Below are 19,015 nucleotides of genomic sequence, written 5' to 3'. Positions count from 1 at the left end.
TAGCATCAGGTAAGTGAATTTTAGAAACCTCTCATTTAGCCAATACAGATAGGTTACTCAACTGAAATTCCATTTTCTGCTTACTTGAGCACTATCAACAGACCACTATGAGGCTTACTTCACAGCCTTTGGCCAAGGAAGTAATGAAATACATGGTGTAGATACCTTGTTTTCTTCAGTTAATATCTTAACACATAAAATCCAGTCATACTGAATTCAGGATAATCCACAAGTCCAGAAGTTGGTATAATTACAGAAAGCCAACAGCAGAGGTCACTAGTAGTTACACAGGCGAAAGTAAACTACATTTGACAGATCCTTTCTTTAATAACATCATAAACATCTTAAATAAATATGCTGAAAAATCTAAAGCTCTAATTAAATGTGCCAAGGGAGCCAAGGAGCTAGTTAGTCTCCAGACATCCTAGGAGTTCATTTGATAGGACCACTCTTCCCACAAGCCTGATGACACCTTCAGTTCTCTTGGTAGGTGTAAAAGGACCAAACCCAATTTCAAATATAAACATAAATCAAAGGCTAAAAGCAGTGTGTGTGTGTGTGTGTATGTATGTGTATTTATATATATACACACCAAATTTTAAACTCAAAGATGACCTAAAATAACTCTGTGACCAGTTATTCACGGACTATAATTTCAGCCTACTCTAAAGTCAACATCCAGGTAAGATTTTTCCTTTCACTCTACCTAATAGAAAAAAGCTATTCAAGAAGTAGTGCAGTGTTTTGACTTTAACATTAACACAAAGGTAAAATAAATGAAAAGTGATCAGGCTTGGTTTCATTTACAAAAGAAACAAACAAACCTACAATGAAGGCTTCAAATGTACTTTATTTTCTCAATCATTCCATATTTTAACGGGTACACAGTGCTTTTACTTGGCATCCATGAGTTGGTTTTGAAACAATTCAGTATTAAACCAGCTGGGATGATTACTGATCTCTCCATCCCTTTGGAGTGACTCTGCCAACAGGGGACAGGTTCCATTCTATTCCAATTTGTGTTGCTGTCTGTAAGAATTAAAATGCTGTCAGTTATATGTTTAAACCAGAGTCCACTCTCCCTTGGACACTATTTCTTAAAAGTGACAAAGGTACTCTGCTCTATAGGTTACAAACATTCAGAAAGTCACCTGGGATACAGTGACCTCCATGTAGGCTAAACCTAGGTGTTGTCCCAATTCTCTAGAGCAGTGCTGTTCAACAGAACTTCCAGAGATGAAGGAAATGTTCTATATCTGCATTATTCAATACAGTAGCCACTACCCACATATGGCTATTGAGCAACTAAGATGTAGCTAATATGACTAAGGAACTAAATTTTATTTAATTCAAATTCATATTTCATATTTCTACACTATCTCCTCAAAACATTGTTTCACTCTACAACTACCTAAATACTGCCAAAGAGCACTTCTGCAATATCCCTTCATCAAAGAGCACTTCACCTTCAAAAATGCCCCATCACACATTTGTTCAACATTTGTTTACTCTTCTAATTAAGTACACACACTTATTTTAATAGTATATCTGATTTCAGGAAGATCAAAACAAGAATGAAAAAGGCCTATTAATGAAGCATCTGATTATGAAGGCAACGGTTGATTCATATCTTTTAAAATCAACTTATATATTTATTACAACTCCAAGACTTCTACTTGTAACCAGGAAGTACAGTGACTGGCAAGTAGATTATTAAACATAAGATGTAAAAAGCTAAAATATTAAAAGCAAGTCACTTTATATTTCATCCATCAGAAATGCTGTACTCAGTTCTGAGGGTGGAATTTTAGAAGGAAGATTAAGCAAAGAAAGGCGACCCAAGATAGTGAAAACCCTGGAAACCTTGGGAACAAAAAAATGACTGACAGAACTAAGAATGTTTAATCTGAAAAGATCCAGTAAACATGATAGGAATTTTCTAATATCTAATGATTGATACATGGAAGTAGGATCAGAATTTCTGTGTTGCTACAGAATGATGGGTAAAATGAAGGAAGGAGATTTTAACTCAACATAAGATCTTTTTAACAGCTACACAATATGGAAAGGACTGTCTTGTAATCCACTAAGCAACTTGTTATTGGAAATGTTAAGAACAGATGATGGATGAATGCTCAATGTTGAGGAAGAAATTCCTGCACTGGGTGGGTAATTAGAAAATCTCTAAAGCCCCTCCTAACTAGAAATGTATACTACTGTGTGAAAAACATTTTGAATACATGAACTAAGTGGGAATAAAAGGCATCTAATACAGAGATTATCAATCAGTAGTACTTACATATGTCCATACAGCAATACAAAAAGTGGCTCCACTAGCTAATACAGCATTACCATATTTGTCATGGAAATCAGGTGCCCGTTTCTGGTGGCTCTGCCTTGCCACTGTTTGCTGAATGCTTCGAACTTAAAGGGAAAAAAAAGAATACAGGAGCATATCTATCAATTATCAGGCAAAGAGAACATGTGTAATTGATACTGCCACTCAGGAAAGACAAGGAAGTTAACTTTACAGTATAACGCAGTATAATAAAATGTTAAAACATACTGAAGGTAAAAGCAAAGTAGCAAACTTTGAAATGCTTCACAAACAAGATGAATTGACAGATGGATTGATACATGGTATAGCAAATATAGCAAAATGTTAATTGTAGAATCTATGTGGTGGGTATGCGGGTGTTCAAAATATAATTCTTCCAAATTTTCTGTACGTCTAAAATTTTTCATAATAAAATGTTGGGGGGGCAAAGAACAGACGATGTATCATTCACAACAAACTGGTATTTGTATAACCTCTGAACTTGGATCCTACTTCATTAATTTGAGTATTTATGACTTCAATTTTCACTAAAGTTCACTCAGCAGTGCTCAACAAGTTACAACATAAAAGGGTAAATAAACTCAAAATGAACTTTGAAAGCACACTAAATGTTTATGACCTTAAAATTACAAAAAGAAACTCCAAAAACTAGAGTAATCTTGATTTTTTTTAAAAAAGCAACTAATAAATACAGCACCATGTTAAATGAAATGGGGTATATGAAAATGTGGAATACACAGACCCTGTCCTCATGTAACTTGCAGTCTAGAGGAAGGTATTAGACATATAGACACAAACCACAATAATACAAGGAAGAAGAATGTTAGCTAAGCACTTTGAATAGCAGGTAGGATTTTGTTATGCAGACAAAATCCTGTGGGAAGGGGGGAACCTGAAAAATGGCAGAGACAGAAAACCCAGTGTACTAGAAAATCAATTACTTTTTAGGACAAGGTATATAGATTAGTAACAGGAGGTAAAACTAGAAAGGTTCTTGGAGGGCCACTTTTCTGGTAGAGGCAAAAGTTTTTGAGCAGAATGACAACATTAAAACTTTGCTCTTTACTATTATTTTAGTAGAGTTTTCAAACTGCCTCTGGAGGAACTTAGGAGGGCCTAAGAAAGAGCCAAGACTGGAAAATGCCTATTTCCGGCTGTTTTTCAATTCCCCTCCAATCTAAGTAGCAGATCCTTATTGTTTTAGAGCCTCAAAAGGTACTTAAGTATGTAATGAAAGACGTACTAAATAAAGAAATAGCAATGTTGCCGATTCACTAGCACTTAAGAATATAATGGCTTCTATGTGATAAATGGATTATTTCGGGATAGTTACTTGACCATTAATGGTTTCTTCTCTTAAGCGCCTTACAGTCTTTTTTTCCACCTTTAGTCACACTTGGATGAGCAAATTTACAAACGTTTCGCAATATATTCTGCTCTAGAGCAGTTAAAAAGTGAGCGTGTGAATTCCACATCGGGGAAAAGAACCTTCAAATCCCCTTTCCTGAAGTACAAGGCCTTACTTGCTCAAAGGGCAAAGAAAATAAGATTACCAAGCAATTCTGCAACACCTCATAACCTCAACATTTAGGTCACCAAAGTGGATTTCTTTAGACTCCTTCTCTGTGACAAGAAATGGTTCAGTTACCACCTATTGGTAATCTCATATAATTCTCAACAACTCTGTGAGGTAGGTATTATTTACTAAGCCCTTATTTTACAAAGGAGGAAAATGAAGTTCAGAGAGGTTAAATCATTTGCCCAAAGTGAGATAATAGACATGGCTTTTGGAATATGAGAAAACAGTCGGTCAACTATTTTTTGATTATCGTCAAAGGGGCTTGAGTGTTCAGAACACAATCTAGTAATACCGCCAATGACTCTGTAAACAGAAAATTAAAAGATGGCTAAAGAAGCTAAATGGAAATTCCTTAAGGTCACTTTCATTGTAAAACTGCTCACGTTACGCAAGGTCACCTTCAGTGCAAATCAAGTTCGGAAATGAATTTTCTTTCTCCAATCTAAAGAATTCTCAATACATAATGCTGGTCTCAAAATTTCCCTGTACTTTCCAAACTTTTAGATAAGAAAAAAAATGACCACAATTATTCAGTTAATAATCCACAAGTAACATATAATCAGCAGGCCTACCATTTAGGTTGTTCCCTGCAATGAAACCAGAATTGGCGAGGAGGCTCTTATACTTGCAGGTAAATGTATCCCCAAAGCTAAAATTTACGAAATTACTTAAGGAACGAGATGTGTTCACCAAGTGTCTCCCCTGAAGTCGTAGGTTACTGAATAATAAGGAGCAGCCAAGTTATGACTCCAGTAACAGAAAGAGAACTGGGAACCGAAACAGAAACGCTGGGTGATTAGATTAATATTAAGGACATCTTCCCCCATTACTTAGGGCGAGGTGGGAGACAGCATTTAGAATTATACAGTCGGTATGCAAGTGGAAGGAAAGGGCATGAGAGCCCGCGAGGACAAATGGATAAAAGCTCGTTGGAAATGGTTTGCTCACAATTTTTGCTCACCTCCGAGACGAATTAGTGCGTTTCTGGCCAAGGGAAACATCATGAAACGGACGACAGAACTGCGGCAAATGTAGTTGCTGGTTTCTCGCAACTTCGGGTCAAGTACCCTTGCAAAGAGCCCTGAAAAACAAAATGGCTTTCAGCTGCGTTCTTTAAAAAGATTTTAAGAAATCTCGCGAGACCTGTAAAAACCTATAGAAATGGGCATCCTCTTTACAGCACAGGAAGATAAAGGCCTTTTGGGAAATGTAGTTTCACGCTTTATAAATGACGTATCACGGTACTTAACTGAAGAATGAGAGAATCCCCTGCTTTGAAGCGAGGTTTAGGGCTCTTAAAGGAGAGCTGAGACACTGATCTCAGACTGAGTCATCAAAGGCACCAACTTCAAAATACTGTTTCAGAGGCTTGAGCTTGTATCTCGCTTCACACGAGCAGTACTTTCTGTTCCCTCCAAACTTCCTTCACTTCATTTTTTTGTTTCCTGTTACTATCTACTAATTCGTTTAACTTTTAATTTTGAAATAATTTCAAGTCATGAGGAAAGTTGCAAGAACAGTAAAAAGAATTCTTAATATATAGATAAATATATGATAAAGCAAATTTAACAAATTGCTGTTTGTAAAATATTGATGGTGGGTGTTCAGAGTACAACTCTCACTTTTTCTGTATGTTTGGATGTTTTCATAATAAAATATTTGTGGTGAGAGGAAGAATTTCTCTATACCCATTACCAAGGTACACCGCTTGGTAATATTTTGCCACGTTTTCTTTGTGTGTGTATAAATATACATGTATATATACATATATATTTTCTGAACCACTTGAGAATAGCTTGCATACATCATGTTCTTTTACCTATTAATACTTCAGGGTTCATTTCCTAAGAGGAAGCTATTCTCTTTCATAACCAGAGTGCAGTTATTAAATTCAGAAATTTTAATATTGATACAAGTCATATTCAAATTTCACCAATTATTCCAATGTCTATCCAGAATTCAGTCCAGTTCCCTGTATTGAACTTAGTTATCATGTGTCTTTAGTATCCTTTAAATTGAATAGTTCTTCAGCCTTTCTTTGTCTTTCATATCATTAATTTTTTTCTTACTACAGGTAAGTTTTACTCTCTTAGTTTTACACATGAAGGAAGTGAGGTGTAGAATCAAGATTAGGCAATTGTAAGCAGCAGAACTGGTAATGGTACTTCTGACTCCACAGATCTGTGCCCTGCAATATATTTGAAGAGTACAGGCCAGTTATTTTGTAAAAGTTTCCTCAAATTTTGTGTGCTTGATGTTTCCTCATAATTAGATTCAGTTAATACACTTCAGGCAGGAATACTGCATAACAGATGTGTCTTCTTAAGGCATTTTATCAGGAATCTTGTAATGTTAGATTATTAGTAATGCCAACTTTAATCATTTGGTCAAGAGTGGCCTCCAAGTTCCTACACTATAAGGTTACTGTTTTTCTCTTTGTAATTAACAAGGTGAAGAATACATTGAGACTATGTGTAGATTCTGTTCTTCATTGAACTTTCACCCACTAGTTTTTGTATCCATTGGTGATTTTTGCCTAAGTCAATTATTAGTATGAAAGTTGCAAAATTTGGTGATTTTCTAATTTTATCATTCCTTCCATACTTAATACTGGGTGTTCTACTACAAAGAGGATTTTTTTTAATGGAGGTACTGGGGATTGAACCCAGGACCTGTGCATGCTATCCACTCTACCACTGAGCTGTACTCATGCACTACAGGCAGGAATTTTATCTTCTCCCCTATTTATTCATTATCAGTGTGGATTCATGGATTCCATAGGTTTTAATCCATTGCTATCATGATTTTTTTAAATGCTCAATATTCCCAGATGTGGTCAATAGGATTCCCTTCAAGCTAGCTTGTATATCTTTTTTCGACATGTCTCCATCTTTTTTTTTTTTTTGGTGGGGGGGAGCACCTTTATTTTCTGACACAAGATGTTCAAGGCTCATCTTGTACTTTCCCTGTCCAGTACTGGGATCAGCCGTTTTCCAAAGGAGCCCTAATTTCTTTTAGGGGTGGCATTTAGCAACCTAGATTTGGCACTAAGTTTGCTCATGGATATTGGAGTGTCATTACTTCTAGTCCTATCAGTGAATAGAGCTAGGAATATATGTTATAAATGATAAATTTATACTAATACCTCCAATTCCAGTCCAACCCCCAAAAGTTCTTTTTTACTTTCCCTTATTTCATATTTGTATCTCCCTTCTTCCACAGTGAGAATCCTGGCTCTCAACATCAATGTTTTTATATATTACATTACACATAATACATTTTCAGAATATTTATATCACTACAAAACACAACCCTAATTAGTTTAAGATTTGCTGGTAGTTTTTTTTTTCTTTAGACTCGTGGTATATAACCAAAGTAGTGTGCTCATAAATAATTCAGATTTGTTCTTTTTTTCTTTAGTGTGGTTGTTTTTCATTTGAAATAGAGTTGGGCTCCCTTTTTTATTTGTATTCAATTTAAGGTTTTTTTTCCCAGTCTTATTGATTCGATTTTTTTCAATTTTAATTTATTTTAGAAATTGTAGTAAAATATACGTAACATAAAATTTACCATTTTAACCATTTTTAAGTGTACAGTTCAGTGGCATTAAGTACATTTACATTATTGTACAACCATCACCACCATCCATCTCCAGAACCTTTTTCATTTAGCAAAACCACACGATTCAGTTCTACACATTAAAAAAATTAGCATTATTCCAAAAGTCAAAACTGTACAAACTGGTGTACTTAGAGAAGTGTCATTCCCTCCCATAACCGTTCCACTTCATTTCCTCCACCTCCTGCAGTTAATCAATTTCATTAGTTTCTGGTTTAAGCTTACTGTGTTTCCTCTTACAAAAACAGGCAAATATGTATATATTTTCTTATTTCCTCCTCTATTTTACACAAATGTAGCATAATAGGTATGTACTTTTGCATTTGGTTTTTTTCACTTTAACAATAGATCTTGAAAATCCGTATCATTTACACAGCTCTTCCTCTTTCTTTTTCTTTACAGTCGAGAAATACTACATGGTATTTATGTACAATAGTATATTCTCCTATATTTGAACATTTAGGTAGTTTTAAGCCTATTTCAATTACAAATAGCGCTGAAATGAGTAACTTTCTGCACATATATTTTCTTATTATTGGAATAGATTCCTAGAGGTGGTATTGCTGGATCAAAGGATAAATGCATTAGATATTGTTAAGTTACACTACATTTCGCATTCCCACCAGCAATGTATGAGGGTGACTGTTTCCCCCCAGACTCGATGACAGCATGTATTGAATTTTTGCCAAAACGATAGGTGAGATTCCTCTGTGTACTTAAGAAACTTACCTTAATTTTTATTTGTTAAGTTTACATGCAGATAAATTCACTCTTTTAGTGTATGGTTCTGAGTTTTGGCAAATGCATACAGTGTATAACCACCTCAGCAGTTAAGAGAAAAGCTGCATTCCCACAAAAATCTCCCTTTGTAGTCAACCCCTCTATCCACCTCACGGCCTTAATAGCCACTGATCTGTTTTCTGTCCCTATGAATTTGCCTTTCCAGAATATCATGTAAATTGAATCATATAGCATGTCTGTGTTCTTTTTTTTATGTTTCTTATCATGTCTGTAAACTTTTTAATTTTTTCATATCTGTAGATCACATCTCTTCAGAACCAGCTATTTTCCCTTCCACAACCATCTCTTTGTCTTTTCAGCACGATGAAATTATTTTCCTGTGTGTGTGTGTGTTTTTTTCCTAGCAGGGCCTAAAAGAAAGGTAATATGATATTCCACAACATCAAAATAAATCCAAATTATAGGCAATTGATTTTGTTGGTGTTTTTCCTCTTGAGTATATTATTATTCTCCAGTAAAATCATCCCAGTTTTACAACCCACCATGATAAACAGAACAGGGCCAAATAAATGGAAACTTTGGCTATGCAGGATTTTCTTTCTATTCCGCATGTAGGATTTAAAAAATGTTTTGAAAATAACGGAATTGGATTTAATGAAAACTGATTATGACACAAAAACTTTAGAAAGACAAAAGTGCTTTCTTACAACCTTAGCTTTGCGTCCATCCCTCAAACAAAACAATGACAAGTTAAAAAAAAAGAATTTGCTGTTTATAACCAAAATTTAAGTCCTTGTTGGTGCTTAACTAATAAATCTAAAAGTTTAATTTAAAAAAAATACCATGAATAAACACTTTAGGAAATAACTCGATCTCGGCTCTCTTCAGCGCACGTTACACAGTTCATGGGACACAGGAGGTGTTCAACAAACTCTTGTTCGTTCACTTTAAAAAATCTCCCTCATTAATATTATTTTTGCTTTCCTGCTTTTACTTGTTTTTTTTAATTTGAAATACCTTGGAGGCCGAGCGAGGGACTTAGCTCCTATCAATCGTTGCTGGGTCCAGTGTTTCGAGAATATTATAGAAAGAGGTGGATTTCAAAGACTTTTTAAGTGAGTCCGGCGGGAAAAGACTCTCAGTAATCTTAAACTATTTTGGACTCCGAACAGCCGCAAGGCTTCACAACTGCGCAGGCGCGTCTGAAGAGCCGCTAAACGCGCCAGCTTTACGTATAATAAAAGGGGCGGTCCATCATCCTTAGCGGACCAATGAAAGACCTCCAGATTATCCTTTTTCTATTGGCTAACGGAGACCAATTAGAAGTGAGCCGTTTTTTAGCGGGCGTCTAGCTGTACAGCGTCGTGACGTAATGTGAGGGGACTACAGGCAGGGCTGAGCTGGACCAATGAGGAGGGTCAAGGGGTGGTTTGCCTGTTCTCACGCCAACCTTCAGACCCAGCCCCAGGAAAGTTTCCTTTCTAGGAGGGAGAGAAGCGAACATGGCAGCGCGTTGGTGGCTTTGGTGTGTCTCTGCGACCATGGCGGTGGCACTGCTGCTCGTTTATGGGGTTCCTTCAGCCTCTGCCCAGAGAAAGAAGGAGGTGAGAACGCTGTTTCCAACAACACGGGCTTTTCACAACGAGTGGGGCTTGAGAGGATCTGTTTTGTCATTCCCTATCCTTTTTCCCCGCCGATTCTGTGTCTTTGGTTGCTCCAGTTCCGCCGTTTTTGGAGTTGAGGGGTTCGCGAGAGAAGAAATTGTAACATTTTGTCTTCTAGGATTGTAGAGTCTGAGAGTGAGGTTAGGTAGGTGACAGCCTGGCTTTTGTAGGATAATACAAAAGGATTATCCTACAAAATCCTTGTAGGATATACACAGCTACGAGTTTTGACACTTCTTTGAGTATGGGCCCTGTCAGGTGGTGGAGGGAAGTTCGACTTTAGGGATAGGGGTAGAAATAACTGAGTCTCTCTATTGTCAGTGAATGTAACTCCCTTTTAGACGTATAAAAGCTATATATTTTGTAGCATTTTCACTTCGTTTTAATGTGAGGATTAAACTGAAGAACGAAACTGTGCCAAATTTATTTATTGTCCAAATAATTGATTAAAAGCAATTTACCGGAGTGAAGCTCTTAAACCATATTCAATCATTTACCAAATATCAAGCGTTCCAGACACTGTTCTAGGAGCTTGGTATGCATAAATGAACAAAACTTAGATACCCCCTTGTGGAATTTACTGGCTTTGCTAAGCGGAGGAGATAGAATATTCTTTACTCACCATTAAGCAATCCAAGCTGAGGAATTTAACCTTGTTTTGAAACATTTGTGACTTAGAGCCGTATGCTCTTAAGAGCTTTATAGATTACTAGCAATTATTTATGCTCTCTAATTTTATAAATGTGGAAAATCATGTCCCAAGCTTACACAGTTAACTGTTGCAGAACAAGGACTAACATACTAGGTCAGTCAGTCTTATGCTATTTCCTGTACATTCTGTGCTGCCTCTAGTACACAACACCTGTACATGGACTTTAAAAATACCATTTAAACATCTCAGATGCTTGTCAACTTGAGCTGAATTTTAAAAAACCTACCCTTTCTTTTTCTGAATATTTGTACTATTCCATAAGAAAGAAAAGCTAGCAAATTAAAACAAGTTACTTACTAGATTGGCAAAAAGTAAAATTAAAATATACAAAACACTGGGACTAGAAATCGATGTGCCTTTTTAAGCGGGGTCGAAGCCATTTTTATATGGAAAACAAGATGTAGAGCAATACATAGTTTTATATTCTAAAGGCCTTTTATGTTTTAAAAAAAAACTACACGTAACTGTCTATATATAGAGAGAAACCTTTGTAAGGATATATACAACAGTCCGTTAATAGTGGATATCTCTGGGTAGCTGGGATTGTTCATTAGAGGAACACTTTAACTTTTTACCTTATGTGCTGGTATTGTCTAAATTTCTACAACAACCACCTACTCTTTTTTAATTAAAAAAAGTGAAGATTTTTTAAAACTAGTGTATCTACCATTACATTATTTTTTAACATTTTTTATTAAGTTATAGTCACTTTACAATGTTGTGGCAATTTGGAAATTGTGTAGAGCATAATTTTTAAGTTATACATGAACATACATATATTCATTGTCACATTCTTTTTTTTCTGTTGCCAAGGGGGAGGAGGGTGGGAAGGGACAGACTGGGAGTTCAAAATTTGTAGATACTGACAGGCACATGTAGGATAAATAAACAAGATTATACTGTATAGCACAGGGAAATATATACCATTACATTATTTATTCATTTAACCTCTCACTAAACTAGAAGCAGAAAGGCCTAGCAGGGGATAGATTACTTTTAAAAGGAATCAGCAATGAATTATGTATTTTAAAATTGTTAACATGGTGGATTTTATGTTATGTGAATTTTATTCTGACTCCCTTCCTATCATGCCCACCTTTCCAGACCCTTATCGCTATTGCTATAACCGCCTAACTGGTTGTCCTTGAACTCACCCTTCACAGTGTTGCCAGAGATGCTTAACCTGAATAACTGAAAACCAAAAGGTTTAAAAACCTGTTTTGCAAAGTATAAAAGGGCTTCTGTAGCCTGTCCCTGGTCTACTTCTTCCAGGCTTATCTCACTTCAAGCTCCTCCCTGTACTAGTCATACTGAATTATCTGCCTGCCTTGATCTTTCTATACTCTCTTTTAAGTGTTTATACTTGCTGGGGTATCTCCCTTCTTCTCTATCACCTCACTCCCTCATTCACCTGAGGGTTTCTACTATTCAAGTCTTAGCTCAAACATTGCCTTCTTCCTCAACTAAGCTTTCCCTGGTTCCCCCAGGTGAACTGAGATGAATTCAGCACATTGTATTGTCATTGTTTAGATACCAGTCTTTCCCATTTGACTGTGAGCATCTTGAATACAGATACTTTTCTTTTTATTGAGGTATGGTTGCTTTATAGTATTGTATAACTTTCAGGTGTACAACGTTTTTTAAGTTTTTTAAATTTTAAAAAATTTTCAGGTGTTCACAATTTTTAAAGACTGTACCCCATTTATAGTTATTATAAAATATTGGTTATAAATGCAGACACTTTAAAATGAATTTTCTTTCCATCACACCCAGCAGTGTCTGTCAGTAAACATCTAATTAATTAATTAATTAATTGTGTGAATATAGAGTTAGGAATCTTCTTTGACTTGCACATTTATTTTGGTTTCACAATCTAAAATTGGATTTTCTCATCAGTAAACAAGGAATTAATATGGGTTGGTAAAGTTGTTTTAGTTTTTACCTCTTTCCCCTCTAACTAAGAATGTTTGAGGCTGTTTTTTTAAAAAAAAAGATTACTGTGATACTACTTAGAGACAGTTTAAAAATATTTTTAAAAATATATTTCTTTTCGTGTGAAAATTAAAGGAGATGAGGGTTGTACTTTGCCTAATGCAGTATTTGACATATAGCAGATATTAGACGAACTTTAGAAAATAAAATAAGATTATGTTCCTCTGCAGTATAAAACTTTTTTCAACTGATCTTTTTGTATTGTTTTTATGAAGGTTATTCAGAAAATAAAATTACCTGCATATTTTGACGCAGGCTATTATTGGAAAAACTTCTGTATTCTCTGACGTTGCTTGGAGAACTGACACATGAAAGTGTCACATGCACAAAGCCCCTGCAATTCTTTAGAAAATACCTTATTATCAAGAACCAAAGGCTTGGTAGCATTGCAAAGCAAACAAATTGAGACACCCCCCCCCAAAACAAAACATCAAGGAGAGGGGACAGTGGTATATCTTAGCACTGTCCAGGAAGTAGGTGAACCAAGAATGGAGCAGATGGCATTTAAGGATTACAAATACTCTTGTCTCTGTTCACTGTCTTTCTCCTTCTGTCATTATCTGCCAATTATGTTTCCAGATCTGTTCAGTCTCAGTCTTAATTTAAGGATAGAGTTGGAAATATATTGCTTAACTTGGAATTTTTAAACTAGCATTTATAGGCTAATGGATTATTAGGAAAGCTGAAAGTATCAAGAAGTTTTATCAGTAAACCCTGATGTTGTAGAATAAAGATATAATGATATGAGTTTGGAGGGGGAGGGAGGTGCATTTTAGAGGAATTCAGACTGGTGATGCTTAGCTTTATTCTGAAATTCAAAAGAAATCTTAATAGCAGGATCAGAGTTTAGCTTTAAATGATAGTGGATTCCTATATGCTGTCTTTGATGAGTGATATTCAGTGATAGTAGGAGAATTTGTAGTTGTTAAGGCTTAATCTACTTTGCTAGATTTAATTGAGATAAATACTATGCAAGCAGGTAGAATAAAATTAAACTGTTGTCTCACTGCCCTTTCTTGGTCCTCTTAATCCCTTGTAGTCCTAAAATTTTCATCATACTTGATTATTACTAACAGAATTAAAGAGATTAATTGGCTTCCTGTTAGTGGGATTATTTTGTGACCGTACTACTTTAAAGGTTTCAAGAGAAGAGGGAGACTTGAGGCTTACGTAACTTTGTGGTGACTATTATATTTTAATTGTGAATATTATTGCTCCTCTTTTTGTTTTATTTGAATGGTTGAAAGTAATGTACTCTAAGAAGGGGAGAAATCAATTGATTGTGAACGACTTTGCTTATAAATTTAATGTTTTGTCATAGTAAGCTTGTATTTTGTTTTGAGTAAATATATCCAATGCAAATTTAAAAAGCTGGACGGATGTATTTTCTTAAATGTTTTTAAAACTGTTAGTGGAAAAAGTATTTCCAGTAGGAGCTGTTTCCAAACCAATTGCTTTTTTGAGTTGCTGAGTTCACTTGATAAACCTCTTACCTTTATGTACTATAGTCCTTGGAAAATGTGTTTCTTACTAATAACTTTGTTATTATTATTATTTTTTTAACTTTTCTTTAATTCTTTTGGGGGGGAGGTAATTAGGTTTACTTATTTACATTTTTTGTTTTCTTTAGTGGGGGGGTCATTAGGTTTGTTTGTTTATTTATTTAAAGGAGTTACTGGGGATTGAACCCAAGACCTCTCGCATGCTAAGCACGCACTCTACCACTGAACTATATCCCTCCCTTACTAATAACTTTAAATTATTAAATAGTAAATAAAAGGACCTGAAGGGCACAGGTGACATTTTAATCCTTTACTTTTGAAGGTTGTGAGTTTGGAAGATAAAGGAATATCTGAAGTGTGAATAGTGGGACTTAGTGGAGAGGCTATAGAAAAACAAAATTTTTATTTCTGAGCCATAGTTTTCAGTCCCCAAACTATCAGCTCTTGACAACGGATGAGAAGCACCCTAAGGAAGAAGTTTCTTCGGTACTAGAGATTTACTCCAATCAAGAAACTTGTAACTCAAATGTGAAGAAAAGAGAAATTCCTTTAAAAAATCGTTTAATATTAAAAGACAAGAGGACTAGCCAAAGAAGTGTCTAGGAACTATTAACGTGTTATATTTGAGTTATCTAGAATATATAACATTCTTTAACCATTTTAGGTCAATCTAGAGTCTACAATGACTTTTCAAAATGAAACCTTAGGGGGCTTTTGAAACTGTAAGCTTCAGCTCACCAAGGTCACTTTCTAAAGTGAAAATCCTTTTTAGGGGAATGATTGTGGAGTAACAAAAGAATGGTGGGTGGGGTGGCATGGCTAGGTTTGAGTTACAAGCTATATCATTGAATCCTTACCTGTAGAAAGAACACCGAACTGTTTCCCTCACCAGACCATAGGGAGGTGCACTGTCCAGCTGGTTGTTAAGCCCACTTGTGACCTTCTTTTGCATACCACCTGTTAAAAACATACACACTTGTTCTTTGGTAGTTAATTGGCTTAACTCTACTGGAAGTTAAAACTCTAGCCACTGGGGAGATTGCATTGCTCTGGGACACCGTCAGTCAGAGGAAAGCTCATCTGCACCAGGACTCCTAGAAAATTGGCCAGGTTTATGCTGAATTCCTTTACACTTTCTCTTCCGCTTTCTTTTCAGTCTTTACACACATTCTTTGCTTACAGGCTGTCTTGCTGTTGTTATCTATTGTTTCACAAATGCGTGTTTTGAATTCCTGGCTCCACTGTGAAGTTCTTAGGAAAAGAGAACAACTTTCAGACCCCAGGTTCTCTGCCCTGCCCTGGAATTGGGAGGAGAGTGTGAGGGAGGAGCAGTGGCTCAGGGTTGGACTGGAGCCTGAGTGGGCAGCAAAAAAAAGAAATTTTTTTTAATAATGGTGTATTTTTTCCTGTTATTCATAATTCGAATTGCTTAATGTTTATTTAATTTCCCTGTGTTATGCATAGAAATTTATATAACATGTAGTCCTTGCCCGTAAGAATTAAAATGTAGAGAAAACTTTAGAGTATAAAGAATCACTTAGGGTACATGTTAAAATTCCATAATCTTGGAACCTACTCTAGACCTGAATCAAATTTATTGGAGGATGAAACCTAGAAGTCTGTACTTTTTACAGACTCCTTTATACTAGCTTCATTTTGAGAAACACAAGCCTAGGAAGTTTATTATCCCTTATGCTAAGGACTTGTGAATGTTTTATATACTTTATCATCAGGTCTTTCTTTTATATTGTGTTCTGGTCAGGAATGAATAAAGATATTTTTGAATACATACTAAGATTCTAAAAGCTTAAATAGTACTGTGAAAATCCTTTTCAGTTTAAAACAGTGGTTCTCAACAAGGGAGTGGGTAATTTTACTTCCCAAGGGTTATCTGGCAATGTCTGGAGACATTTTTGGTTGTTGCAGCTGGGGGTAGTGATGCTACTGGCATCTAGTGGGTGGAGGTCAGTGATGCTGCTCAACATCGTGCAATGTGCAAGACAGCTCCCCACAACAAAGAATTATCTGGCCGAGGACATCAGTAATACTGCTGTTGAGAAACTGGTTTAGAATGAGCTGTTTGAATCCTAGCTCTGTTTCTTACTAACTGTGGCACTTTGGCCAAGTTGCTTAACCTCGCTAATCCTGTTTATTCAACATTTAAATGAACTAAAAATGGAATATTTAACCTCATAGTGTTGTTTTGAGGATTGAATTACTCTCTATAAGGAGAGAAGTTGCTGCCTGATGCATATATATTGGACATTACAAATAGTAGCTGTTTTTTAAAAAAATAATAATTTTTTTCCTTTGTTTTTCTGGGGGAGGTAATTAGGTTTATTTACTTATATTTTTAATGGAAGTACTGGGGATTGAACCCAGGACTTATATGCTAAGCACATACTCCACCACTGAGCTAATCTCCCCCCTCCTCTGTAGCTATTACTTTCTCCATGAAATCAATTCAAGATAGGCTTACTTTAAGATATATTAAAATGTTAAAAGATTAGATCATTGTGAATAAGGATTGTAACTTCTAATTATCATGTCCCAGACTATGTTCATGTACTTTTATTGTAAGAATTTAAAACTAGTTCCTCTTTCATTGTGATATGTCTTTAGTTCATCTTAAAGAAAATGAACTCAGAAAGTAATCTAATGCCTCTGTATTAAGCAGTCTTTGAGGTGGTAATCCCATTTTATAAGAGCTTTAAAGAGAATTTGTAGTTCCTTTGAACTAATTTCTTCTACTTGGTAAATTATTTGGGGATTGAATAGCCAGAAATCTGGTCTTTCCAGTTTGTTAATAAATAGGAAGAGGAAAATTGTAAGTTTTTTACATAGACCTCATTTTAAAAGTCTATTCAAGACTTTTTGTTTAAGAAGACTCCACATGTGTATAGCTAATTCAAAACACATATTTGTTTTATGGGAATGGTCATATATCTATATGATTGAATAGAGATACGCTATATGAAACTATACCTCTTATTGCTTTACATTTTTTTCTAAAATAGCCCCAAATAGAATCTGTAGCTATGTTGAATAAAATAGCCAAATTATGTTTGAATTTGCTGGTAACTATCAAATTTAATTCGAAAATATAACAAAATTAATGACTGCTTTAAAATGTGGAATGCATATTTTTAAAATATGAACCAATATTATTCTCTGAGCTGTGAGGATCATTAAGGCTGTATCAAATGATAAGAATTTATTTTTTGGAAAATTGAATTTAATCTATGCAGCCTTATTTTAAATCAAATATTCCCTACTCTTGACAATTGTTGGTAACTAATTCTACTGTTAAAGATGAAGGAGGCTCCATGCGCTTGCTTCTTATCCTATCTATTTTCTAGTTCACTCTCTTCCACTGCCTTTACCAACAACCTGTTTCCTTAGTATCATTCATTGTTGCACACATCTTGTTAATTATTTGTTATACCAGTCTTTTGAGACTATACGTATTTCTCTATGGACTTATTAGAGACTATATTCATTTTTCCATGTGTGGCATATTAATTTTGTGAATCTTGCCAGAATTATTTTGTATCTGCTACAAAACTAATTTTTATGCCATCTTTCTTTATTCTTCATAGAGGTATACTCAGGAAAATTTTTTTTTCAGTATTGGCTGAATTCAGGCATGCTTTAAAGGTAAATCATGTATTTTTAGAATCCATCTTATCATTGCCTTCCTGAAATTAAGAAAATCCCAATTCTATTAAGTGTTCATATGTGCAATCATCTTTTCTTCCTTATATGTTAACATTACAAGTAAATCCATTCCCAGCTGTTTTCTATTAAATAGAAATTCAGTATACACTAACTGAATTCTTACTATATGGTGAAGTACTAGTTATGTCTGCTCTCTAGTAGCTAATAATCTAGAGAAGGAAACATATCAAAATGTCTTAGAATGATAAGTGCTAGAATACAGGTAAAAAGTGTTGGGAAACATCTAGCTGGTGGGGGTGGGATTAATATGCTTGTGTCCTTGGTCCTTGACCGCCTAGGAAAACCACTTAGAGTCACTCAGTTGCAACCCACTAAATTCACTACACACGCATTCTTTGAGAATTTTGTTGAGATGACTAAAGCCACAGAAGCTCTTATTGGTTCTCTGGATTATTTTTCCTAGCTTAAGTCTGAGGCAACTCATTTGCATTACTGACACCTATTTTCAAAGAGTGCTATTTTTCTAGTAGGTTCCTGATCCACTTCCTAAGTGAAAAGGCACAACCTAACATCTGTTCTCTGATGATTGAGTTTAATGGGAAGGAACTATTTTTAAAGTTTGAATGCCAGTGCCCTAGCCAAACTTCAGTCTAAGTAATGGGAAGTGTAACTGGTCAAATGTTCCTGAATAATGAACCACTCCATGATATCCCAGCCGTTTATAAACATATCCCTGTAAGGAAGGACAGAACCATAAATTAGCATTTACTCTACATTGAGAGTCTTGTCTTCTGAACTTCTTTTTTTGGGGGGTGGTAATTAGAATTATTTGTTTATTTTTAGGGAAGGTACTGGGGATTGAACCCAGGACCTTGTGCATGCTAAGCATGCACTCTACCACTTGAGCTGTACCCTCTCCCTTTTCTGAACTTCTTTTCTATCCTTTCCCATATTCTTACCACTCTTGCAAAGTTTGAGCTTAAGGGTGGAGGTGAGAGGAAGGATAAATGAATATGATTGCATTTATTTCCAACTGAAATTCTCATTGGCTAACCATGTTTCTCTTCCATTACCTCAGGATTGACTGGCTCTTAAAAAAAAAACAAACAAAATGTAGCTATTTCTTTATATAGACATAAATTTTCATTTCTCTGAGATAAACGTTTGGGAATGCAATTGCTGGATTGTATG

The 19,015-nt window shown here is 35.4% G+C and overlaps 2 protein-coding genes across 3 annotated transcripts in view; one reads left to right on the top strand and one right to left on the bottom strand.

Annotated features, from left to right (window-relative positions):
- Positions 1-830: 830 nt before the first annotated feature.
- On the bottom strand, positions 831-5,039 carry COX7B (cytochrome c oxidase subunit 7B). Its single transcript, XM_006218908.4, has 3 exons — positions 4,879-5,039; positions 2,300-2,424; positions 831-1,029 (listed from the first exon to the last, which is right to left on the bottom strand). The coding sequence occupies exons 1-3, from the start codon at positions 4,919-4,921 to the stop codon at positions 952-954; spliced, it is 246 nt and encodes an 81-aa protein (XP_006218970.1). The 5' UTR covers positions 4,922-5,039; the 3' UTR covers positions 831-951.
- A 4,558-nt stretch (positions 5,040-9,597) lies between these two features.
- MAGT1 (magnesium transporter 1) overlaps positions 9,598-19,015 on the top strand; it is a 42,023-nt gene continuing 32,605 nt past the window's right edge. The window contains exon 1 of one of the 2 annotated variants that reach the window (XM_006218907.2): positions 9,598-9,880. In XM_006218907.2, the coding sequence (XP_006218969.1) occupies positions 9,779-9,880 (102 nt within the window). In that variant the 5' untranslated portion in view covers positions 9,598-9,778. The remainder of the gene's footprint in view (positions 9,881-19,015) is intronic. The other variant, XM_072955853.1, reaches the window with a different exon arrangement.

Source organism: Vicugna pacos, chromosome X (assembly GCF_048564905.1).
Source record: "Vicugna pacos chromosome X, VicPac4, whole genome shotgun sequence".
Classification (NCBI taxonomy): domain Eukaryota; kingdom Metazoa; phylum Chordata; class Mammalia; order Artiodactyla; family Camelidae; genus Vicugna; species Vicugna pacos.
This window is presented reverse-complemented; position numbering and strand designations above follow the sequence as displayed.

Excerpts from the sequence above, each read along its gene's own strand:
- COX7B (XM_006218908.4), bottom strand. The coding sequence starts at position 4,921 with ATGATGTTTCCCTTGGCCAGAAACGCACTAATTCGTCTCGGAG. Across the intron at positions 2,425-4,878 it reads CGCACTAATTCGTCTCGGAG|TTCGAAGCATTCAGCAAACA; the intron begins GTGAGCAAAAAT and ends TTTCCCTTTAAG. Across the intron at positions 1,030-2,299 it reads GTATTGCTGTATGGACATAT|ACAGCAACACAAATTGGAAT; the intron begins GTAAGTACTACT and ends TAATTCTTACAG.